We start from the raw sequence: 19,602 nt of genomic DNA on the forward strand, positions 1-19,602 counted from the left end.
AGGACCATCAACAGTCCTATTAAATGTATCATGATCTTAAATTTATACTATTACAAACTATTTAAATAAATCAATTGCTAGATTATAATGGAGTTGAAGAACAGGGAACTGTTTTATAAGCTACATCAGTTGGACATTAAAAAGTTGGCACCGGGGCGGCCAGGTAGCACAGCAAGTAAGATCACCAGCCTCAGAGTCGGGATGACCTGGGGATCAAATCCGGGCTCAGACACTTAGCACCCACCCAAAAACACCTGGCTGTGTAACCTTGAGCAAGTTACTTAACCCCAATTGCTTAGGGGTGGCCAGGTGGCGCAGCGAGTAAGAGCACCGGCCCCAGAGTCGGGATGACCTGGATCAAATCCCGGGCTCAGACACTTAGCACCCACCCAGAAACACCTGGCCGTGTAATCTTGAGCAAGTTACTTAACCCCTATTGCTTAAAAAAAAAAAGTTGGCACCTAGGTGGCTTAGTGGATAGAGTGCAGTCAGGAAAATCTGATTCAGATCTGGCCTGAGACACTCACTAGCTCTGTGACCTTGGAAAAGTCACTTAACCTTTCTTTTCCATAATCCATTGGAGAAGGAAATGTCAAACCACTCCAGTATCTTTGCCAAGAAAATCCTATATGCATTCACAAACACAACTGAACAACAACAACCCCTCCCAACTGTATTTTCCATTCCCAATAGGAAATACCGAAATAGGAAATAGTATTTAATTTTTTACCTTAAATTTAACTATTTTTGCTCAAAATTCTTGCTCATGAGATTAATAAATAGCAAAATACTTGAGTAGTTGTATTAAAATATCGATATGAATGAAAGATCAATATATAATGATATATAGGGGAAAGGGAGGGAAGAGGGAGGTGTGTGTGTATGTGTGTGTTGTGTTTTATACATAGATATGGACAGAACTTGTGATTTCATCTGTGTAGGGAACTCCTGGGTAATGAAATTCACTTTTCTACCAAAGCCAGTCAGCACCTTTTCTGCAATTTCAAGTCTTAGAAATTTTCCTAGAACACTGAGAGAGGTTCAGAGACTTGCCCTGGTTACAAAGCCAATACATTTCAGAGAAAATACTTGAACCCAGACCTTATTTGCTTCCAAAGAGGACTCCTCATCCACTACACTAAGTAGCTTCTTACCAAAATGGGATATAGATCACTTAAAGTATCCCATATGTATATTTGTCATTTACCTACTTGTCAGTATTTTAATTCTGATGTTAAATTTGATTTAACACAAATCTATGTTTGTACTGTAGCTTGCGGAAGAAGCATAGTTGTTCTCAGGTCCTTATTTTAAAGATGTGTATCAAATGACTGTTTTTGTTCTTTGTTTTCAAAGAGGACCAGTGACATCAGAGGTTGATGTCTTGACTTGTTGATAAATTGGATTTAAGTGAGGCAGAGTTGCCCAAAATGGTTAGCCTCACTCCCTTTTCCAGAGTCATCGAAATCCAGTGGCAAGACAAAAGTCAGGACAACTGGTGATGGCCTGGGATGCAGTGATATACCTTGGTGTCTTCAATGTCTGACCAAGTCACCTTCATGGCCATTGGAACAAATTGTTCTCATCCGCTCATTCTCCTGGGAGAAGTCTTCACATCCCCCTAACTCATCTATGGGTTTGAGGCCTTTGTTTGATTACCCTCAACCTGGTTTAGCTTATCTGCCAAGATGGTTTTGTGGGGATATGGCCACTGCACATGGTACAGCTTCTTGGAGCTACACATGAAAGTTGGGTGAATGAAGTCAGCACCAAAGGTGGATGAGCAGCCCTGAAACAGGCTTGGTTAGCCCTCACAGCAGGTGCTAGGCCTTCCTGAACTTCAACCCAATAACCCACCAACAAGTGACTGTATCAAGATGTACAAAATGAGTACAAAACAAAACCAAGAATTTTTGCACAGTCACACTGAGGACAAATTTTTAAGGAGTTTTTAAGTTTGGAATGTTTTATGAAATTTGAGGGCATTCAGAGTCCTGAATGATTGTGAATGCCTACACAATGATAACATAAAGGAAAACAGCTTTGAAAGACATCAGTAAAGTTTACAATCTTGACTTCAGGTGATTGATGGTAAGACATCTCAGCAGGGGGATGATTGATTGTAAGTGTGGAAAGATGCATGTATTGTCAGACATAACCAATGTGTTGGTTTGTGTTTCTTTCCTGTACTTCTTTGCAACAACAGTTTTAGTGGTGGAGAGATAGGCATTGGGAAGTGAAAGTGATGTGTAAAAAAAAAAAGGAATCAATAAACCTTTATTTGCCAAATCCATTGTTTCTTCCTAAAAGGAGTCTTAGACCTTATTGCAACTAAATATCAGTGCTCAGATCTTAACAATGCTATAAATGATTCACTGACATGATTGAACTTCTTGTTTTCAACTATAAGTTCCTATAAATAATGCAGTGGGATGTGATGTTCAGTCCTCCCTTGGTTTCTATGACAATGTATTTATCTCCTACCTCTTTCACCATTCCCTTGTTTTCTTCACTGGCTCTTTCCAGGCTTTCTCTTGTTAGGTCCCTCCACCTTAATCGTATGATGTATTCTCCCCACTTGAATTATCATGAATGACTCCCAGATCTTTGCCTCCAAACTTATCCTCACTCCTAACCCTAGACAGGTATTTTCCAACTGTCTCCTGTCTATAGTGGTATGTCTCACCACTCGCTCATTCATTCATGTCCAAAATGAAATTTATTTTTCTCCAAAAACATATTCCTCTTTATGACTTTAATATTTCTAATTATGGCACCATTTGTTTACTTATCACATGTTCAAAATATTGGGATTTCTCTTTGATTCTTTCTTCTTCCTTATTGGCCATATCCTAAATAACAAAATATTAAAACAGTAAATGATTCCATTGGAACACATAGTATTAATCTCTTCAATATGACTTTAAAAATTATAGTATAAATACAGCTCAACAAGTTGTACCTTCTGACTCTAGTAGTATTTGGCTTTTTATTACCCACCAGAGAAAAATTCTGCTACTGAAAGCCTTTGAGATCTAAGAATGTATCAAAGAAACTTCAGCAAAACTTAAGAAAAGTAAAGCAGTAACACCTCAAGGAAAACTCATTTCCTCCAGCTTACTCAGTGATATTTATTAATTTTTCTCATTTATTTTTATAAGCATTTGTAAATATTTTGGTGGTGATTTATGGGCTAGCCAGTTTAGTTAATTAATTAATTTATTTATTTCTATTTTTTGTCATTCAGTTGTTTCAGTTATGTTTGACTCTTTATGACCACACTTGGGGTTTTCTTGGCAAAGATACTGGAATGGTTTGCCATTTCTTTCTCCAGGTCATTTTAGAAATGAGGAAATTGAGACAAACAGACTTAAGTGATTTGCCCAGGGTAACTCAGCTAGTAAGTGTCTGAGGTCAGATTTGAACTCAGGTCTAGAAAAAGAAATGGCAAAACAGTCTTTGTCTTTGCCTTCCTGACTGTGGGATTGGCTGTCTGTCCACTATGCTGTGCTCCTGTTGTTCAACCATCAGATATGTCAAACTGATAACTCCTTAAAGAAAATAAAAGTAGATCTAGTGTTAGTCTAGAAAGGGCTAGTACCTGCAGTGGAAGTTCTTTCACAGTTAAAAAAAAAAAGTTTCTAAAAAAATTAATAATATAGAAAAATTGGTGGAAAATTTGAATAAATTAATGGAATCAATGGGAAACATTCTTGAACTGGAAGCAAATCACCAGAACATGAAGCAAAACAAGTATAACTCAACTATTAAAAAATTTTTTAAACCGACAAGCAAAAATTACAGAACAGAAAGATAAGAGGTAATCTGAGAGTTATCAGATTACAAAAAAAAATTCAAAGAAACAAAAATCTAAGTACTGGTTTGTTTGTTGTTGTTTTTTTCCAGAAAATTTTCCCAGAAATAGTGAGATTTGAAGATCAATGTAAGCTACCGGGTGCCCTCAGAAAGAAATGTCGTATTCAGCTTACCCATTACTTACAACATTGTGGTCAAATTCCAGAACTTTAGTATTACCTACAGAAAGTCAAGAAAAGCATTATATCAGCATGACAAGGATTATAGTCAAGTATGGTATAAGAAAAAAAACTCATAATTGTTACTGAATGTCATATGATTGAAATTCAGGATTTTAAAGAACACAATATTCAGTATTATATTGGCTACAGAAAATATACCCAAGACAAAAAGACACGTGTAGTTTTAAAAATGAGAGGCTAGGGAAAAAATTTTAACAAGCAACAGCCACCTTTTGAAAATTTAGAGTCGCAGTCATGATTTTGGATAAAGCTTATTTAAAGTTATAAATTATTGAGAGATAAACATGGAAGATATCATGATTAAGGAACCATTAAGAGCAAAGAAAAAAAGTCATTCTAAATATGCAGCTGACAGAATAACATTTTCAAAGGAACAATTAACTAAATTACCAAAGGATCCAAATAGAAAAATACTAAGCAGATGTCAAGACTCTTCATGAACCCCTTATGAGGTTTTCTTGCCAAAGACACTGAAGTGATTTGCCATTTCCTTCTCCAATGAATTAAAGTTCACAAAAATTAAGTTACTTACCCAGGATCACATAACTTTTAAGTTTCTGAAGCTGGATTTGAACTCAGGTCTTACTGACTTTAGGCCTAGGGCTCTATCTACTAAGCTACCTAATTGCCTATATATAATACAATAAGTCAAAGAAAAATGTAAATAAGAAAGAAGTTACTGAAAAATTTAAAAAACAGTCCTAGAAATAAGAACGATAACTAGAGGAAGAGATTTAAATTTATTCAAACAGGAATAGAACAACAAAAATTATCTACATGTTAAGGCATAAAGACCTTATTAAAAAACATAGAAAACTATATATTTTAATCAGTAAAGGAAATGTGATTTTTAAAAAGATGAAGACAAAAGCAAACTAAAAAAATTCCTTCAGAATGATTGAGTTAAAAAAAAGATATAATAAGATTATATTTAAGATGATGACAATAGTACAGCATTGCAAAATGTATGGCATTCATCTAAACTAGTTCTTGGGGAGAAAACTATTTCCCTGCTGCTTTTATTACTAAAAGAAAAGAAAACAAATTAACTAAATGTGCAGCTTAAAAAAACTTCAAACTAAAAAATTAAGAAATCAAAAATAAGTTAAAAGAAAAAAAATCCCTAAAATCAAAAGACAAATGAATAGTGCTGAAAGCAGAAACAATTAATAAATGCTTAATAAGCAAAACTTGAGGGGTATGGCTTTTTAAGACCTATAAAATTCATAAACCATTAACTAACCAGAAAGAAGGAGGAAAACCATAAATATAACAGCAGCAACAACAATAATGATAATGATTAATAAACTAATTAGAAAATAAGCAAATAAAGAAAAGGCCTTTGGTAAAATACAGCACCCTTTTATTTTGAGAACACTAAAAAGAATAAGGGTCGAAGAATTTTCCCTTAAAAACAATAGGAAGCATTTAAGTCTTCTTTTGCACCCGAGTCAGTTTTATATATATAATGAGAAAATTTTAGCAGTTTTCTAGTTCAGAACAAGGATTAAGAATGTGTATTAAGCAAACAGAAGTGAATTGTTTTAACCTTTTGGGGATGAAATACCTAATTATGGAAAAAAGTAACAAAAATGTGTGTAGTTTTTAACCCAGTATTCCCACAATTAGAACTTTGCCCCAGGGATATTAATGGGGGTGGAGGTGTAAGACAAAACCTTTAATTGTATAATCATTCCTAATGGTACTATTTGTCATACATAAAAAAAAAAAATTGAGGGATTGGCTGAAAATGGTATTATATGAATGTAATGGAATATTACTGTACTACAAGGAATTTGAAGAATTCAGATAAATATGAGATTTATGTGTTGTAAGGAATCTAGAACTAAAAGAATATGCATATTCATTATAGCTATCTAGCTAAAGATAATGACAGCAATAAATCCAGAGTATATATACAGTAAAGGTCAAAAAGGATCATGAAAGCAGGGAAGTGTAGGTATTACTCTGTTCAAGTCTGTCTCTTTCTGTGTGTGTGTGTCTCTCCCTCTCTCTCCTCTCTCTCTCTATATGTACACACACATACATACATATGTGTGCATATACACACACATCTTTACCAGTGGTATTAGCAATTCTAGAATTTCTAAATTTGAAGGAGCTTAAGTGACCTTCTAGTCCAACTCATAACTGAAAAAAAAGAAGTGTATACACACAAACACATGGTACAAACCAGTGGTAGTAGCAATTCTAGAATTTCTAAATTTGAAGGGACCTAAGTGACCTTCTAATCCAACTCATAACAACAACAAAAAAAGTACCCTCTAGAATATACCTTCCAAGGGGTTGTCCAGTGGGGAGGGGAAGAGGCTATGGAAGAGGTGACCCAAGAGAAAACATGACTTACTTTGGTATAGTGCCTGCTGTTCTATCTAGCACCATACTAAGGATCCTAGTAAATACTTTTTGATGAGAAAGAGAATTTATTTTTTTATGCACTATTCCCTTTTTTCAATCTCTTATTTTCTGTTTTTATTATTTTAAGGGCAATGGGACTTTTTAGTCTTATTGACAGCTTGTGGCCTCCATTGATGCCTTTGAAAATTCCTGGCCAAAATCAAGACTGTGGAGAGGTAAGTCCAAATAAACTGTGGGTTCTCCTTCTGTGATAAAAGATCAAGGGCCAACATTTTTTTTAACATATAGAACTCTGTATTATCTGAATTACCTGTCAAATGATAATTAGCTAATACGCTCCCTAGATTTATACATTAAGGAAATTATATATAGAATACTGCAAAAACACAGTAAGACTGAAGTTTGCCCATTTAGAAATGCTCAGGAAGGTCTTTGTGCCCCTTCATACCCAAGCTTCACAAATGTTTTCCCAATTTCTTCTCTAGTCAAGGTCAACTGGTGACATTACTGTTTCCCCTCCTTCTGATCTTTCTTCTATTCCCCAGAAGTAGAACTTCCAGATCTTTCTCTCTCGGATGCCATCTTTTTATATGAAGGGCCAACATTTTTAATACTGCTTCATAGATCTCCCCATTCCTGTGTTAGGCCATATAATTAGAAATGGGTTTCTGATCTCTAAATCAGAAACATCCAGACATTTAGGGCTTTTTTCATCATATCTCTGTTTGCCACCAAACTATACATCTATTCTAAGCTCATTTGAAGTGTATTTTAAAAGAAATCATTACTACAACCAAAAAACACGAAAATCTGTCAGCTACCAAAGACCCTTTTGTCACAAATTAAAACCTTAGTTTTTGCCCTGACCTCTTAAATACTTCCCATCTATCTCCTCTGCAAGCTCAGTCTCTACCCAACACACACACGCACACCCACACACCCTACCTCTCTTCTCCATACCATACCTCTCTATGTTTTGTTTTCTCATTAGAATTAAACTCCTTGAAGGTAGCAACTGTTATGCTTATATTTCTCCATTGCTTATAGTGCCTGCCACATAGTAAATGCTTAATGAATGTTTTCACTCTTTTTCCATTAAAACAAGGCATTCTCCAAATACAGCTTTATTACCTGTGTGACCATGAAACAAGGTATTTAGCCTCTCAGTGCCTCAGTTTCCTAATCAGTAAAGTAGGGATAATAATAATAAATAAATAAATGATAAGGTTGTTATGAGGGAAATGTTTCATATACCTTAAAGCCCTATAAATTATTATTATCTGCTTTACATTTACTTATAGAACTAATTCTCAATTATCTATAAGAGAGAAGAGAGGAAAGGAAGGAAGGAAGAGAAACACTGATAAATGAAACCCACTAATAAGCAAAATCTTTGGTTTATGCTCCATTTCCTACAGAATCGTTTCCTGGAACTGTTAACAGGTGGCTGGGGTGGCTGATTTTTTTTTACTCTCTACTTATTACCTTTCCTCATATAGTGCAGCCTGAGTGACCATAGCTCTCAATCGTCAAAGCTTTACACACAGTGTTCATAAATGTAGCCTCAGTCCTCTTCGGGCCAAGAGCTAAACCTGGCATTGTCATACCAGTCAAACCAGCATGGTGAACTTCCAAGAGGAACTAAAAACTATTTCTGTAGGACAGTGATCAAGGAAGTGTTGATTCCATGGTAATTTAATTTGAAAATTATGTTGGATTCTTTTCTTTCAGTTCTTTCCTCTTCATTTTAAACAGACGAAAGCTCATCAGAAGCCTCCCAGTTTTTGTTATATACTCACTGCTTGTCCAGAGTCAGGAGAAGTTGGTATAAAAGTAGAAAACACACTTCCTGCTATCTACCGGCCCCCATCCATCTATTCCTTAAAAGACATTCTTAAGGTAACGTCTTTGTTTAAATTTCCCTCTCCCTTTTCTGTTCCCCTGTGCCTTTCATGCCATTTATCTCACTTGTATACATCTCTTTAACAGGCAGGTGGTCTTGAGGGTCATCGTTGCAGTTTCCAGGCCCGAGTGATATATCAAAGGCTGCAGGTAATCTTTCTTATCTAATAGGCGCCGTGCTCAAAAATGTTCTGAATGTGAGAGAAGGTGATTTTATTGAAAAGGAATTTGAATTTTCAGAGATCCATCAGAGCAATAATGTAGGTGCACTTTTTAAAAGAACAACAGAAAATCTTTTAACTCTGTTAAATCACTGGCATTCAGCCATTTTCTGATACACCAAGCTGCCCAGAAAAGGGAAACAAAGGATAGATAACTACTTGCCAAATTAGAAATAGTTTTAACCACAGTCTTTGCACAGAGCTATGTCGAAAGAACTATTGACAACAACCACTGGAGTCCATGTGAGTTCCTTAAAATGATTCTTATTAGTGTCAGCCTCTGCCCTGGTCCAGACTGATCTTGTCATCTGTTTACCAGCCACACAACAATATTTCTTTAGACAGCTGGAAGTTGGCGAAAAAAGAGAATATTCTCAGTCAGGCTAGAGATAATATGATCCACATCCTCCTAGAAACCTAATGTTGATCATCACTAAGAAAATAACATTAGTGCTAATCCAAGTCACTTAAAACTTCCCATTGGAAAAAAAAATGTTTTTTGTTATTTCTTGCTTTCTAAAAAATTAGTTCTTTAGCAGGTAAGAACAACCTCACTTACTGGTTGAATGTAAACAATCCACACGAGGAAGTAACCAATGGATTTTAAAAAAGAATTATTAGTCTCACACACACAAAAAAATACCTCTATAACTTTATCTGTTTTATAACCACTGAACAAACAGGACCAGTTTGATTCCACTGTAGCAGAAAAACCTGACTGAAGGTCAGCTTATCCTTTGGAGATTTCTTTGCATCTTATGGCCCTCTAAAGCTTCCTTGGTTTCAAATTTACCCTAAATTATACTACCTACCTCCTCACAGAAAGATGATGGACTCAGAGTATAGATTGAGACATATATTTTTTAGACATGACCAGTTCAGAAATTTGTTTTGTTTGACTCTACATTTTTATAACAGGGGTTTTGTTTTTCTTTCTCATTGGGAGTGGAGGTTGGGGAGGGGAGGTAATAAGGAAATAGGAGAAAGAGAAGATAAATTTTTTGTGGATTGAAAAAAAAACAATTTAACTTTTAAAATAATCTTAATGAATGAGGTTTGTAAGCTTGTTCCTGCCAAACTGATATATATCAAGTTGACTACATGAGAAGAGGAAGTCTTCATCTGTTAAAAATAAAGAAAAAGAAACTTTTAAAAAGGCAGGAACTTTTAAAAATCCATTTCTTTGAGTTATTCTGAAGGAGATACTGTAGAAAATCCTGTGCATTGATAATTGCAAAAAAACCCAATGCTTCCTCCCTATGTGTGCTGGCCACCTGCATGACATTCTATGATTCTCTAACTTGTTACAGTAAATAATATGGTCCTAGCAGCTTTTTATATAGACAGTATGGTCTTAGATAATTATTTTATATAGTTGCTATGGTCATAGCTGGAGAATTTCACACTAACTTAAAGGAATTAAATGCCTTTTCTTAAAGTTCCAAATTCTCTCCTTCCCTCCACTCCCTCCATTGAAATGGCAAGACATTTTAATTATATTAATATTTCACAATTAGACGTCAACACTTTTTTGAGTCCTTTGTGCATAGTAAGATGAAATAAATATTTGTTGAATGAATATCAAAGAGAAATCCCTAAAGTGGGGGCATATGCCACCTGTTATTATTGGTCCTTTGGGAGTGGGAAGTCTACTATTCTGACACATGCATTTCCTTCTTCTTATTGTCTCCTGTTCTTCCTTTCTGACTTCCCACTTATTTCCTTTATTTCTCTCCTTGGCTAAGCATGCCAATAGAGAACATCAGCATTTCTTATCACCACCCTTGGTGGCAATTAAAGCTAATTAGGTCAGTAACACTGGTGTAGTCAAAAGAACTTTAGTTTCGTTGTCAAAGAACCTGGGCTTCAATCCAGCCTCTGACACTTATGATCTATAGGATTCTAGACAAGTCACTTAACCTCCTTGGGACTCAGTTTCCTCATCTTTATAATGAAAGAATTGAACTAAATGACCTCTGATGTCCCTTCTACCTCTTACATCTACGGTCCTCTGACTTCTGAGATAATGGTTCAGCTCTAAATCTGTGCCCCTATAATCATTTGCCTTAAAGTTTCCTGGCCTCTTAAATGGCAGAATAACAATACATAACACAATAAGGGCAGAGACCTTTCATCAGCTACTTTTCCCCCAAACCAATTTTCCCATCCTTCATTATAACCTATAAAATCACAGAATGGTAGAGCTAGCCAGGACCTCACAAGTCATTTCTTCTAACCCTCTTATTTTATAAATGAGGAGACTGAGAGGCCAAGAAGGGATTTGATTTGCTCCTGGTGTCTTCATCTATTAAGTGGCGGAAAGGTGACTTGAACCCACTTTATCTAAGTCAGAGATTCTCACAGTTCTGTGCCTGGAGCAACATCTGCAAATCACCTTCAACCTTCAGAGCCTTGGGGTTGCTGTACTACCCTGACACATTCCAGTCAATAAATCAGAGATCTTAAAGAGACCCAAGGTTGTGCAGGCAAGAACCTCAGTCTGGAGCCCTGATCGAGAACATCTCACAAATGAAATCGCCCCTGAATTAACACTTTTCCACACTTAAAAGCTTTCCTGAAGTGCCATCTCTAGGAGGCTGTTTTTATTAAAATTCCCCTATCTAATTAATGGTAGTGGGAATGGTGCTTTCCAGTCAAAGGTCATTCCAATGTATTATCTCATTTGATCCTCATGTCCTTTTAGGTAGGCAGGGCAGGTCTAATATCCTCATATTTCAAATGAGGAGTTAAAAGGTGGCAAGTAAATGAGAGGACTAGAAAAAGAATCCAGGCCTTTTGACTCCTGGCTCTTTGTACTTGTGACGAAGCCATGCTGCCATGGTCACCTTTCTCTTTTAGGCAGGAATTCTATGGCAGGTCTTCACATATCTGTGGGGTTATTTTCTCCCTGTTAAGATTATGGGCTCTTTGAAGGCCAATACTGTATCTTATCTATGCTTGTCTCTCAAATAAATCCCTCCCCTAATGTTTATTTAAGGGAGAAGTCAGCAAAAGCAATGAGGAAAAGGCAGAAGAATGAAACATTACCTTTTGGAAATGACACATATACTTTTGTTCTATTACCTGGTTGTTTCCATGGGCATATTTTTAGGTTATTGGACAGCGGTCATTAAGAACAAAGTTTATGGGGCTGCTAGGTGGCGTAGTGAATAGAGCATTGGCCCTGGAGTCAGGAGGACCTGAGTTCAAGTTTGGCCTCAGACACTTAGCACAAAAACTAGCCGTGTAACCTTGGGCAAGTCACTTAACCCTAATTGCCCTCCCCCCAAAAAACAACAGCAACAAAGTTTTGAGACATTATAATTGGAATTGAACTTTAAACTTTGTCTAGGAAGATGCAGTGAGGAAACTAGGATTCGAACTCTGACTGCCCCCCAGCACCAGAAAGTACCTTACACTTGGAATTAAAAGATCTGGGTTCAGGTCCTAGCTCCATAACTTTTGACAAGTAACACTGCCTTCCCTAATCCATTTCTTCTTCTATGAAATGGACATTTGTAAACTGAAGCTCTAAAGAGTCTTCTAAATGTAAGCTGTTCATTGTTTTAATTATCATTGCAAAAGCACGCTTGATGTCTGTTGCCTACATAGTATCTACAATGACTCTCTACATAAAATGTTTTAAGTTACAGCTTGCTTGTCCTTTGTCATAAAGATTAATTTTTCACCTTCAGTATGCTATAAGGAGGGAAAACTAGGTGGTGAAATGGATAGAGTTCCAGGCCTGGAGTCAGGAAGACTCATCTTCCTAAGTTCAAATCTGGCCTCGGTCACTTACTAGCTGTGTGACCCTGGGCAAGTCACTTATCCCTATTTGCCATAGTTTTCTTATCTGTAAAATGAGCTGGAGAAGGAGATGGCAAATCACTCTAGTATCTTTGCCAAGAAAACCCCAAGAGGGGTCACGAAAAATTGGACATGACTCAAAAAAATGCCTGAACTGAACACGTGGTAAGGAGGCTCTTGACTGAGCAAACTCATTGATTACCATCAAGAAAACAATCTCTAGATAATCATTTAAATGTTTTACTTGATTGAGGCATTTATTTAAATGTCTTCTCTTCCTAGACCTTTTGAATGCATAATCCTTTCAGGAGCCAAAGAGAGAAGCAGGGTTTCCTTTTTAATTTTTTTCATTGTTGTTATTTGGATTAAGAATTCTATTATACAAGAAAAAATGATAAACAAATGCCATCTGTGCTGTTTACTGGCTCTGTTGTAACCAGATCCTCCTGTTTGCCTTCTCTGGCCTCTGTGTTCAGAACAAATTGACATGATAACTTTACTACTACTTGTGATTAACATTCCTCTTTTGAAAACAGTGCTTTTTGGTCACTGCAAATGCTTGCTTTCTTTTTCCTTTCTTTTTTTTTTTTTTTGACTGATTCTCTTCTTATATGTCACATGAGAATAATGCCTAACATAATGCCTGGCGTATAATCTTTGACAGGACCAGGGCTCCCCTTTTCACTGAAATAGGCTCTAGTTTTCCCTAAAAGGCAACAGAATTTATCACTGGGACTTGGTTGTGCCCCTGCCTCCCTAAGTGGGGTAATTTTCAGGTTTACCTGAAAGTATAAAGAACCCCACCATTGTAGAGTCAGGGCCCCTTCGACTGAGTGGATCCCTGAGGACCACGAGTTATCCTATACTGCCCTGCTGACTAATTTCCATTTGGGGGGAAAGGGGTGTGGCCCTACTTCTTTGAAAAAAAGTGTTTCTTTTATCTTTATATCCTAGTTGCCTAGCCTGGCTGCTAGGACAAAGTTAACCTCTTTTGTTAACTATTCATCTGTTAACTGTTTCATACCAACAACAAACCTAAAGAAAAAGGACATTGGCATTAGGCCTTCTTCTAACATTTGGCACAGTCAGAGCTTATTAAGCAGTGTTTGCTAAATTAAAATGATTTGCTACCTGTAAATATCACAGAATCAACTATAGAATTGGGTGGAACCTGAGAGGTTGCCTAGGCCATGCCCAGAGAGGAATCCCCGCCATAGTATCCTTTGGGCAAATCATCATGCAGCAGAAGGAGCTTCCCAGGAGGGGGAAATGGCTAACTCCTGACTGCTCGCAGTCTGTTACCAAGAAGTGCTCATGTATGGGATATTTTTCTTCTTGATTCATCATGAATCGCTTTTCTACAATTTCTACCAATCACCCATTATTCTGCCCCTAACCAACCAGTCTAGTGCCTCTTCTACAATAATTCTTTCATTTAACAATCATTTATAAAGCATAAATTATGAGCAAAGGTACCAAGATAAAAATGACCAGAGGCCCCTGCCCTCAAGAAGCTTACATATTATTGAGAGATAGAGCATGTAAATTTATAAGTAAACACAAGATAATTTGAAGACAGAGAGAGTGCTAATAATTATAGGGATTGGCTTTGGATAGGAGGTGTTATTTGAGCGGAGTCCTATCATATCTCTCCTAAATCTGTTATCTCTAAGCTACATATCTTCAGGCCATTAAGTTAGTCTTCTAACAGGATTTTACCTTTCTTTCAGAAATACAAATATTCACTGTAAAAATAGATGGATTTTAATTATCAACACCATCAAAAATATCACCAAAAACAGTCCTATAAACTGAGAAAGAATATTCTGTTAAGAAATTGATTAATGGCCCATCCTAGTCACCTTCTGCTGAAAACAATGTGTGGTTGGAATGTTCCTCCCATAATGTGACATGTAAAACCAGACATAAGATGTACTCCAAGTGTGGTCTCACCATAGCAAAGAACAGTAGGACTTTCATCACACTTACCTGTGTACTCTGCTTTTCTTAAAGCAGCCCAAGAGTAAATTCCATTTTTTTGCTAATGTGTTCCACTACTGATTGATAATGAGCTTACAATCATCTGAAAGACCCAAAGATTTTTTTAGATGAACTGCGATCTTACCACAGTTTCCCATCCTGTCCTTATATAATTGATTTTCTGAATCCAGATATTAATATTTTTAAGTTTATCCTCATTAAATATCATCTTATTAAGCATGTTACATTAGTCTAATCTATTAAGGTCTCAATAAGAACAGAGGGTGTTCAACTGAAGCTTCCCTTACCGGAAAGGCTTTCCTTTCTTGGGACAAAAAGAAAAACAAATGCTTTAACAAATATGCATAGTAAAGAAAAACAGATTCTCACATCAGCTATGTCTAGAATGTACATCTCATTCTTTATCTTGACTCTGTCACCTCTCTTTCAGGAGTGAGTAGAGTACTTCATCATTGGTCCTTTGGAATCATAGACAGTCATTGAATCATTCAGGATTTTTAAGTCCTTTGAAGTTAATTGTCTTTACAATATTGTTGTATAAATTGTTCACCTATTGCCACTCAATTCATTCTGTGCTCAATTTGTACAAGTCTTCCCAAGTTTCTCTGAAATGATCCCTTTCATTCTTACACCTCAGTAGTGTTCTGCCAAACCCAATGCAACTGACAACCTTTCAATTAGCCTTAATATTTCACTTATCAAAAGGTAGAGAAAGCAACTTGGAGAAATTCTGTCCTGGATCTGATCCTTACTAACACTAAAAGTGTTAGTCACTAACTGGTTACCAGGGGTAGAAATGATGGGAACTTTGGGGTTGAAGTAAAAATAGAGCTGGAGGAGAGAAAAGCCAAGCATAGTCAGGAATGCTAAAGATCAAAATTAGTAGAAACGGAGGAAGGCCACCAAAAACAGCTAAAAGGTGAAGGGTGTCAGTAGAACTATATTAGATAAAAGAAGAGGATTAGAAAATAGTTGAGAAGAGGGCTACTTGGGGTGGATGGGAGAATGATAGTTGACAACAGAGAGAAGGCAGAGCTGATTCATTCTTATCTTATTTTTTTCTTCCTTTACACCAAGGAAAATGACCTTTATTCTTTTTTTTTTTTTTTAAGCAATCGGGGTTAAGTAACTTGCTCAAGGTTACATGGCCAGGTGTTTCTGGGTGGGTGCTAAGTGTCTGAGCCCGGATTGGATCCCCAGGTCATCCTGACACTGGAGCCGGTGCTCTTACTCTCTATGCTACCTGGCCGCCCCAAATGACCTTTATTCTTAAAATAATTAAACCAAAATGGGAGCACCTAGCTGCCCTTGATGAATTCACATTCTTTGGCACAGACAAACTGTACTAAAAGGACTGGTGGGTTGTATGTGTGCTTTCTGAGCTTCTGCTGGTGATAATATGAACGATCAGATAGTGGCCCAAAGAGTAGTCATTAATGGTCAATGTAAACTTGGCAAGAGGTGCCATGGAGCTATTTAACATTTTTATCAGTGATTTGAATAAAGATATAGATGGCTTGTTTATCAAATTTGCAAGTGACTGAAGGAAAGGAGAGCACAGTAGAAGAAAGAGACAGGATTTAAAATAATCTTGACAGGCTAGAGCACTGAACTGAATCAAAGTCTTACACTTGAGTTAAAAAAATTAACTTTTCAAGTACAAAATAAAAGAGAATGTTTAGACAACAGTTTGTTTGAAAAAGATGTATTTTAAGGGAAGTAATTGGACTTCATGGGGCACAGAGAGTGACTAGACTGCATTCCAGGTGTGGGAGATGCCCGTTGCAAAGGCAGGGAGACAAGGTCCAATAAGGCTAGAAGAACAGATTGAAACTGGATTATATAGGATTTTAAAACTAAACAGAGGAATTTATATTTATTCTAGAGGCAATAAGGAGCCACTGTAGTTTGTTGAGTAGGGGAGTCTATGCTTAAGGAAAACTACTTTGGCAGCTACTCCTACTTCAGCGGTAGGCTGAAGTAGAGTGTTGGGAAATTTGAGACAAAGAGACCAATTAGGAAGCTTTTTCATTATGTAAGTGGGAGGTGATGAGGCCTTAAAGTAAAGAGGTAGCTGTGTGAGTGGAAAGACGGGTAAGATTCGAGAAATATTGTGAGGGAAAAAAATGGCAAGATTTGGCACCCAGTTAAATATGTGTGGTATAGTTCAGTGAGGAGTCTAGGATAATACCAAGACTGTGAACTTGAAACAATAAAAAGATGGAATAAGGAAGTTGAGAAGAAGAGAGGGTTTAGGGAGTAAAGGCAGTGAGTTCAGTTTTTACACATGTTGAGTTTAAGATGTCTTAATGATAGCTACTTCTCTGTGTTCTTCAGAGTTCCCCAAATAGTGCCAGGACCTTTTTAGGTACTTAGTAGTAATGTAGTAATTATCTGATAATTAATTGTTGACAGACTTTGCCAGCTTTTGTTTATGTATTTGTTTTATCAAAATCACACTTAGAATGAATGTTAAAAATTGTTTTACATGTAATTGGGGATAAAAATAAAATATTATGGGGCGGCTAGGTGGCGCAGTGAGTAGAGAGCAGGCCATGGAGCCAGGAGGACCTGAGTTCAGATCCGGCCTCAGACACTTAACACACACACACACACACACAAACTAGCTGTGTGATCTTGGGTAAGTTACTTAACCCGAATTGCCCTCCAAAAAAGCAAAAAAATAAAATATTACTTTTAAAAATTGCTTTTACAAAGAACTTAACTTTATGTTCATTTGCAGTTTAAAAGATGTTAAAAGTCAAAATATCAATGGTAACAATTGAAGATTCAAGGTTCTTTTCCTAGTAGAACAAAATGCTCTAATTTGTAATTGTAAGAATATTTTTAAATTCCTAGCTCAATCAAATGTGAAAGATGCATTGTAAGTGACACTGTATTATTATTTTCTGGAGCATTTTTCTTTTCCTTCCCTTTCTGAATTGGCAGAGAACTTACATTTTCTGGAGATAGGTACATTTATTTCTGTCAGCATAATTTTATGAATCATATAATTCTTCTCAAGCAAATGAATCATTCTGAAACTTCTTCAGGTTATTTGTTCACCACAAAGGAAAATATCTCCTTTTAAAATCATGTACGACATTTTTACTCTTGAGAAAAATACATATTAGCATTAAAAACTTAATTTAGCCAATTAACAAGATCATAGAATGTCAGCGTTAGAAGGTGACTCGGAGGCCATTGAGTCCAATCCACACCTGAATTTGTCACGAAGCCTTTGATTTAAAGACCCCCAGTGACCTGGAACCCATTTTCCTCCAGAGTAGCCTGCTCCCCTTCGGGATAACTCTAATTTTAGGAAGTTTTTCTTATTTGCAACTGTAACTGTGACCCATTATCCCAACTTTGCTTTCTAGAGCCAAGCAGAGCCTGTCTTTTCTTCATGATTAGCATCCAAATTCTTGAAGAGAGTCAGCATATCTCACCTAGATCTTCTCTAGTTTCTTCAGCCACTTCTCTTATAGCATGAAGTACAGGCCCTTTGCTGAGTTCTACTACTGCCCCAACCCTGTGATCCAACTGTGTGTCAGTGGCAAAGTCACTTAACCGACTTGTGATGGAAAATGCTCTCCACATCCAGAAAAAGAGCTATGGCGCCTGGATGCAGATCGAAGCACACTATTTGCTTTGTCTGTTTCTTTTTTCTTGTTGTTTCTCCCATTGCTTCTAATTCTTCTTTACAACATGACTAATGTAAAAATATAAATATATGTATATCCTATATCAGAATGCACACCATGGGGGGGAGAAGAGCGAGGAGGAGAAAATTTAGAACACAAAATCTTATGGAAGTGAATGTTGAAAACTAAAAATTAATTAATTAAAAAAATTAAAAAGAAAGTCACCTAACCTCTTGGCCACTATTTCCTCATCTGTAAAATGGGGATAATAATAGCATCTACCACACAGAGTTGTTTTGAGGACCAAATGAAATAACATGTAAAGTGTTTCTTAAACTACTAAAAGTACCTTTTAAAGTGAAGTATAAGTGGTAACTATCATCATCCTTATCCTGGTTCCCCTCTTCTGGAAACTCTTCAGGTGTTCTTAATGTTCTTAAAATGTGGCATCAAGAACTAAGTACAATATTCCATTTGTGATTGAGCAGGAGTGAGTTCAATGGAACTATTGTTCAGTCATTTAGTCATATCCAATTCTTCATGACCCTATATGGGGTTTTCTTGGCAAAGATACTGGAATGATTTGTCATTTCTTTCTCCAGGGGATTAAGGCAAACAGTGGTTAAGTGACTTGCCCAGGGTCATACAACTAGTGAGTGTCTGAAGCCAGATTTAAACTCAGTTCTACCTGACTCTAGACCTACCTAGCTGCCTCCACTCTCACCTCCCTAATAATGTCCTAGCCCATTTCTTCAGTTTTGCCTCCCAGTTGTAATGAACTGTTTGATAGCAAAGGAGGTTGAAACCATTATTAGAAAGGAGTTTAGGTTAGGTTTTATTTCTCTCATCTCTGTCCCCATTACAATGCTAATTTTAAAAATGTGCTATATGTTTTGAAGAGATATATTTGGCATCCAATACATTCAAATTATTGTAAAAAGTGTTCTAGGTCAAATGGCAGTGACTATGCAATTATTCATTCTGAATTTGCCATTAGCAATAGAGGTGAGATGCTATATGCTAAAAGAGCATGTGGCAATAATAGTGTGACCAATATTTATACCTGCCCTCCTACACCAGATTTCTTTTTATCCTCCCACTGTATCCCTTTAGGCGCCAGCTGAAGCTAACAGAGTGAAAAAGGTACAGTGTCACTTGTTGGCCCTGAGGTCAGCTTTGGATTATCTTTTCCCATGGAGGGAAGAGTTGGTGGAGGTAACAAAATAAAATGAAATCTGGTTAGCTAGGTGAAAGGCAATCCAGAGTGCTACAACAGAGGTCTCTGCCTCTACCTTCTCTCCTCAGTTTTCTTGCCAAGAAAAATGGGGCCACAGCCCAACAATTTGATGGCAGGGTGGTGTAGCCTAGCAGTAGGGTATGGCTCCCAATGGGTGTGAATGAATAGCAGTTGATGATATGTTGATTACAACCCTAATTAACCAGAACCCAACTAACCAGAAAACTCAATTAGAAAAAAAAAAGTTTCCCTTCACCCCACTTCTTCATGAAAGATACAAATTAAAAAACCTGTGAGGTCAAATCCAACTTTGATTCTATGGAAGGAGCTGGAATTAGGTATGTATTTAAATA

The 19,602-nt window shown here is 36.7% G+C and overlaps 1 protein-coding gene across 9 annotated transcripts in view; it reads left to right on the top strand.

Moving 5' to 3' along the window:
* Positions 1-19,602, top strand: part of SPIDR (scaffold protein involved in DNA repair) — a 593,302-nt gene that overhangs the window by 521,805 nt on the left and 51,895 nt on the right. For 7 of the 9 annotated variants that reach the window (XM_069099903.1, XM_069099904.1, XM_069099908.1 and 4 more), the window contains 3 exons: positions 6,565-6,652; positions 8,169-8,336; positions 8,427-8,489. In XM_069099903.1, coding sequence (XP_068956004.1) covers positions 6,565-6,652; positions 8,169-8,336; positions 8,427-8,489 — 319 coding nt within the window. The remainder of the gene's footprint in view (positions 1-6,564; positions 6,653-8,168; positions 8,337-8,426; positions 8,490-19,602) is intronic. The other 2 variants (XM_069099905.1, XM_069099906.1) reach the window with 1 other exon arrangement.

Source organism: Petaurus breviceps, unplaced genomic scaffold (genome assembly GCF_028583685.1).
Source record: "Petaurus breviceps papuanus isolate PSGF00001 unplaced genomic scaffold, PetGlider_PUasm1.0 38, whole genome shotgun sequence".
In the NCBI taxonomy this organism is placed as follows: domain Eukaryota; kingdom Metazoa; phylum Chordata; class Mammalia; order Diprotodontia; family Petauridae; genus Petaurus; species Petaurus breviceps.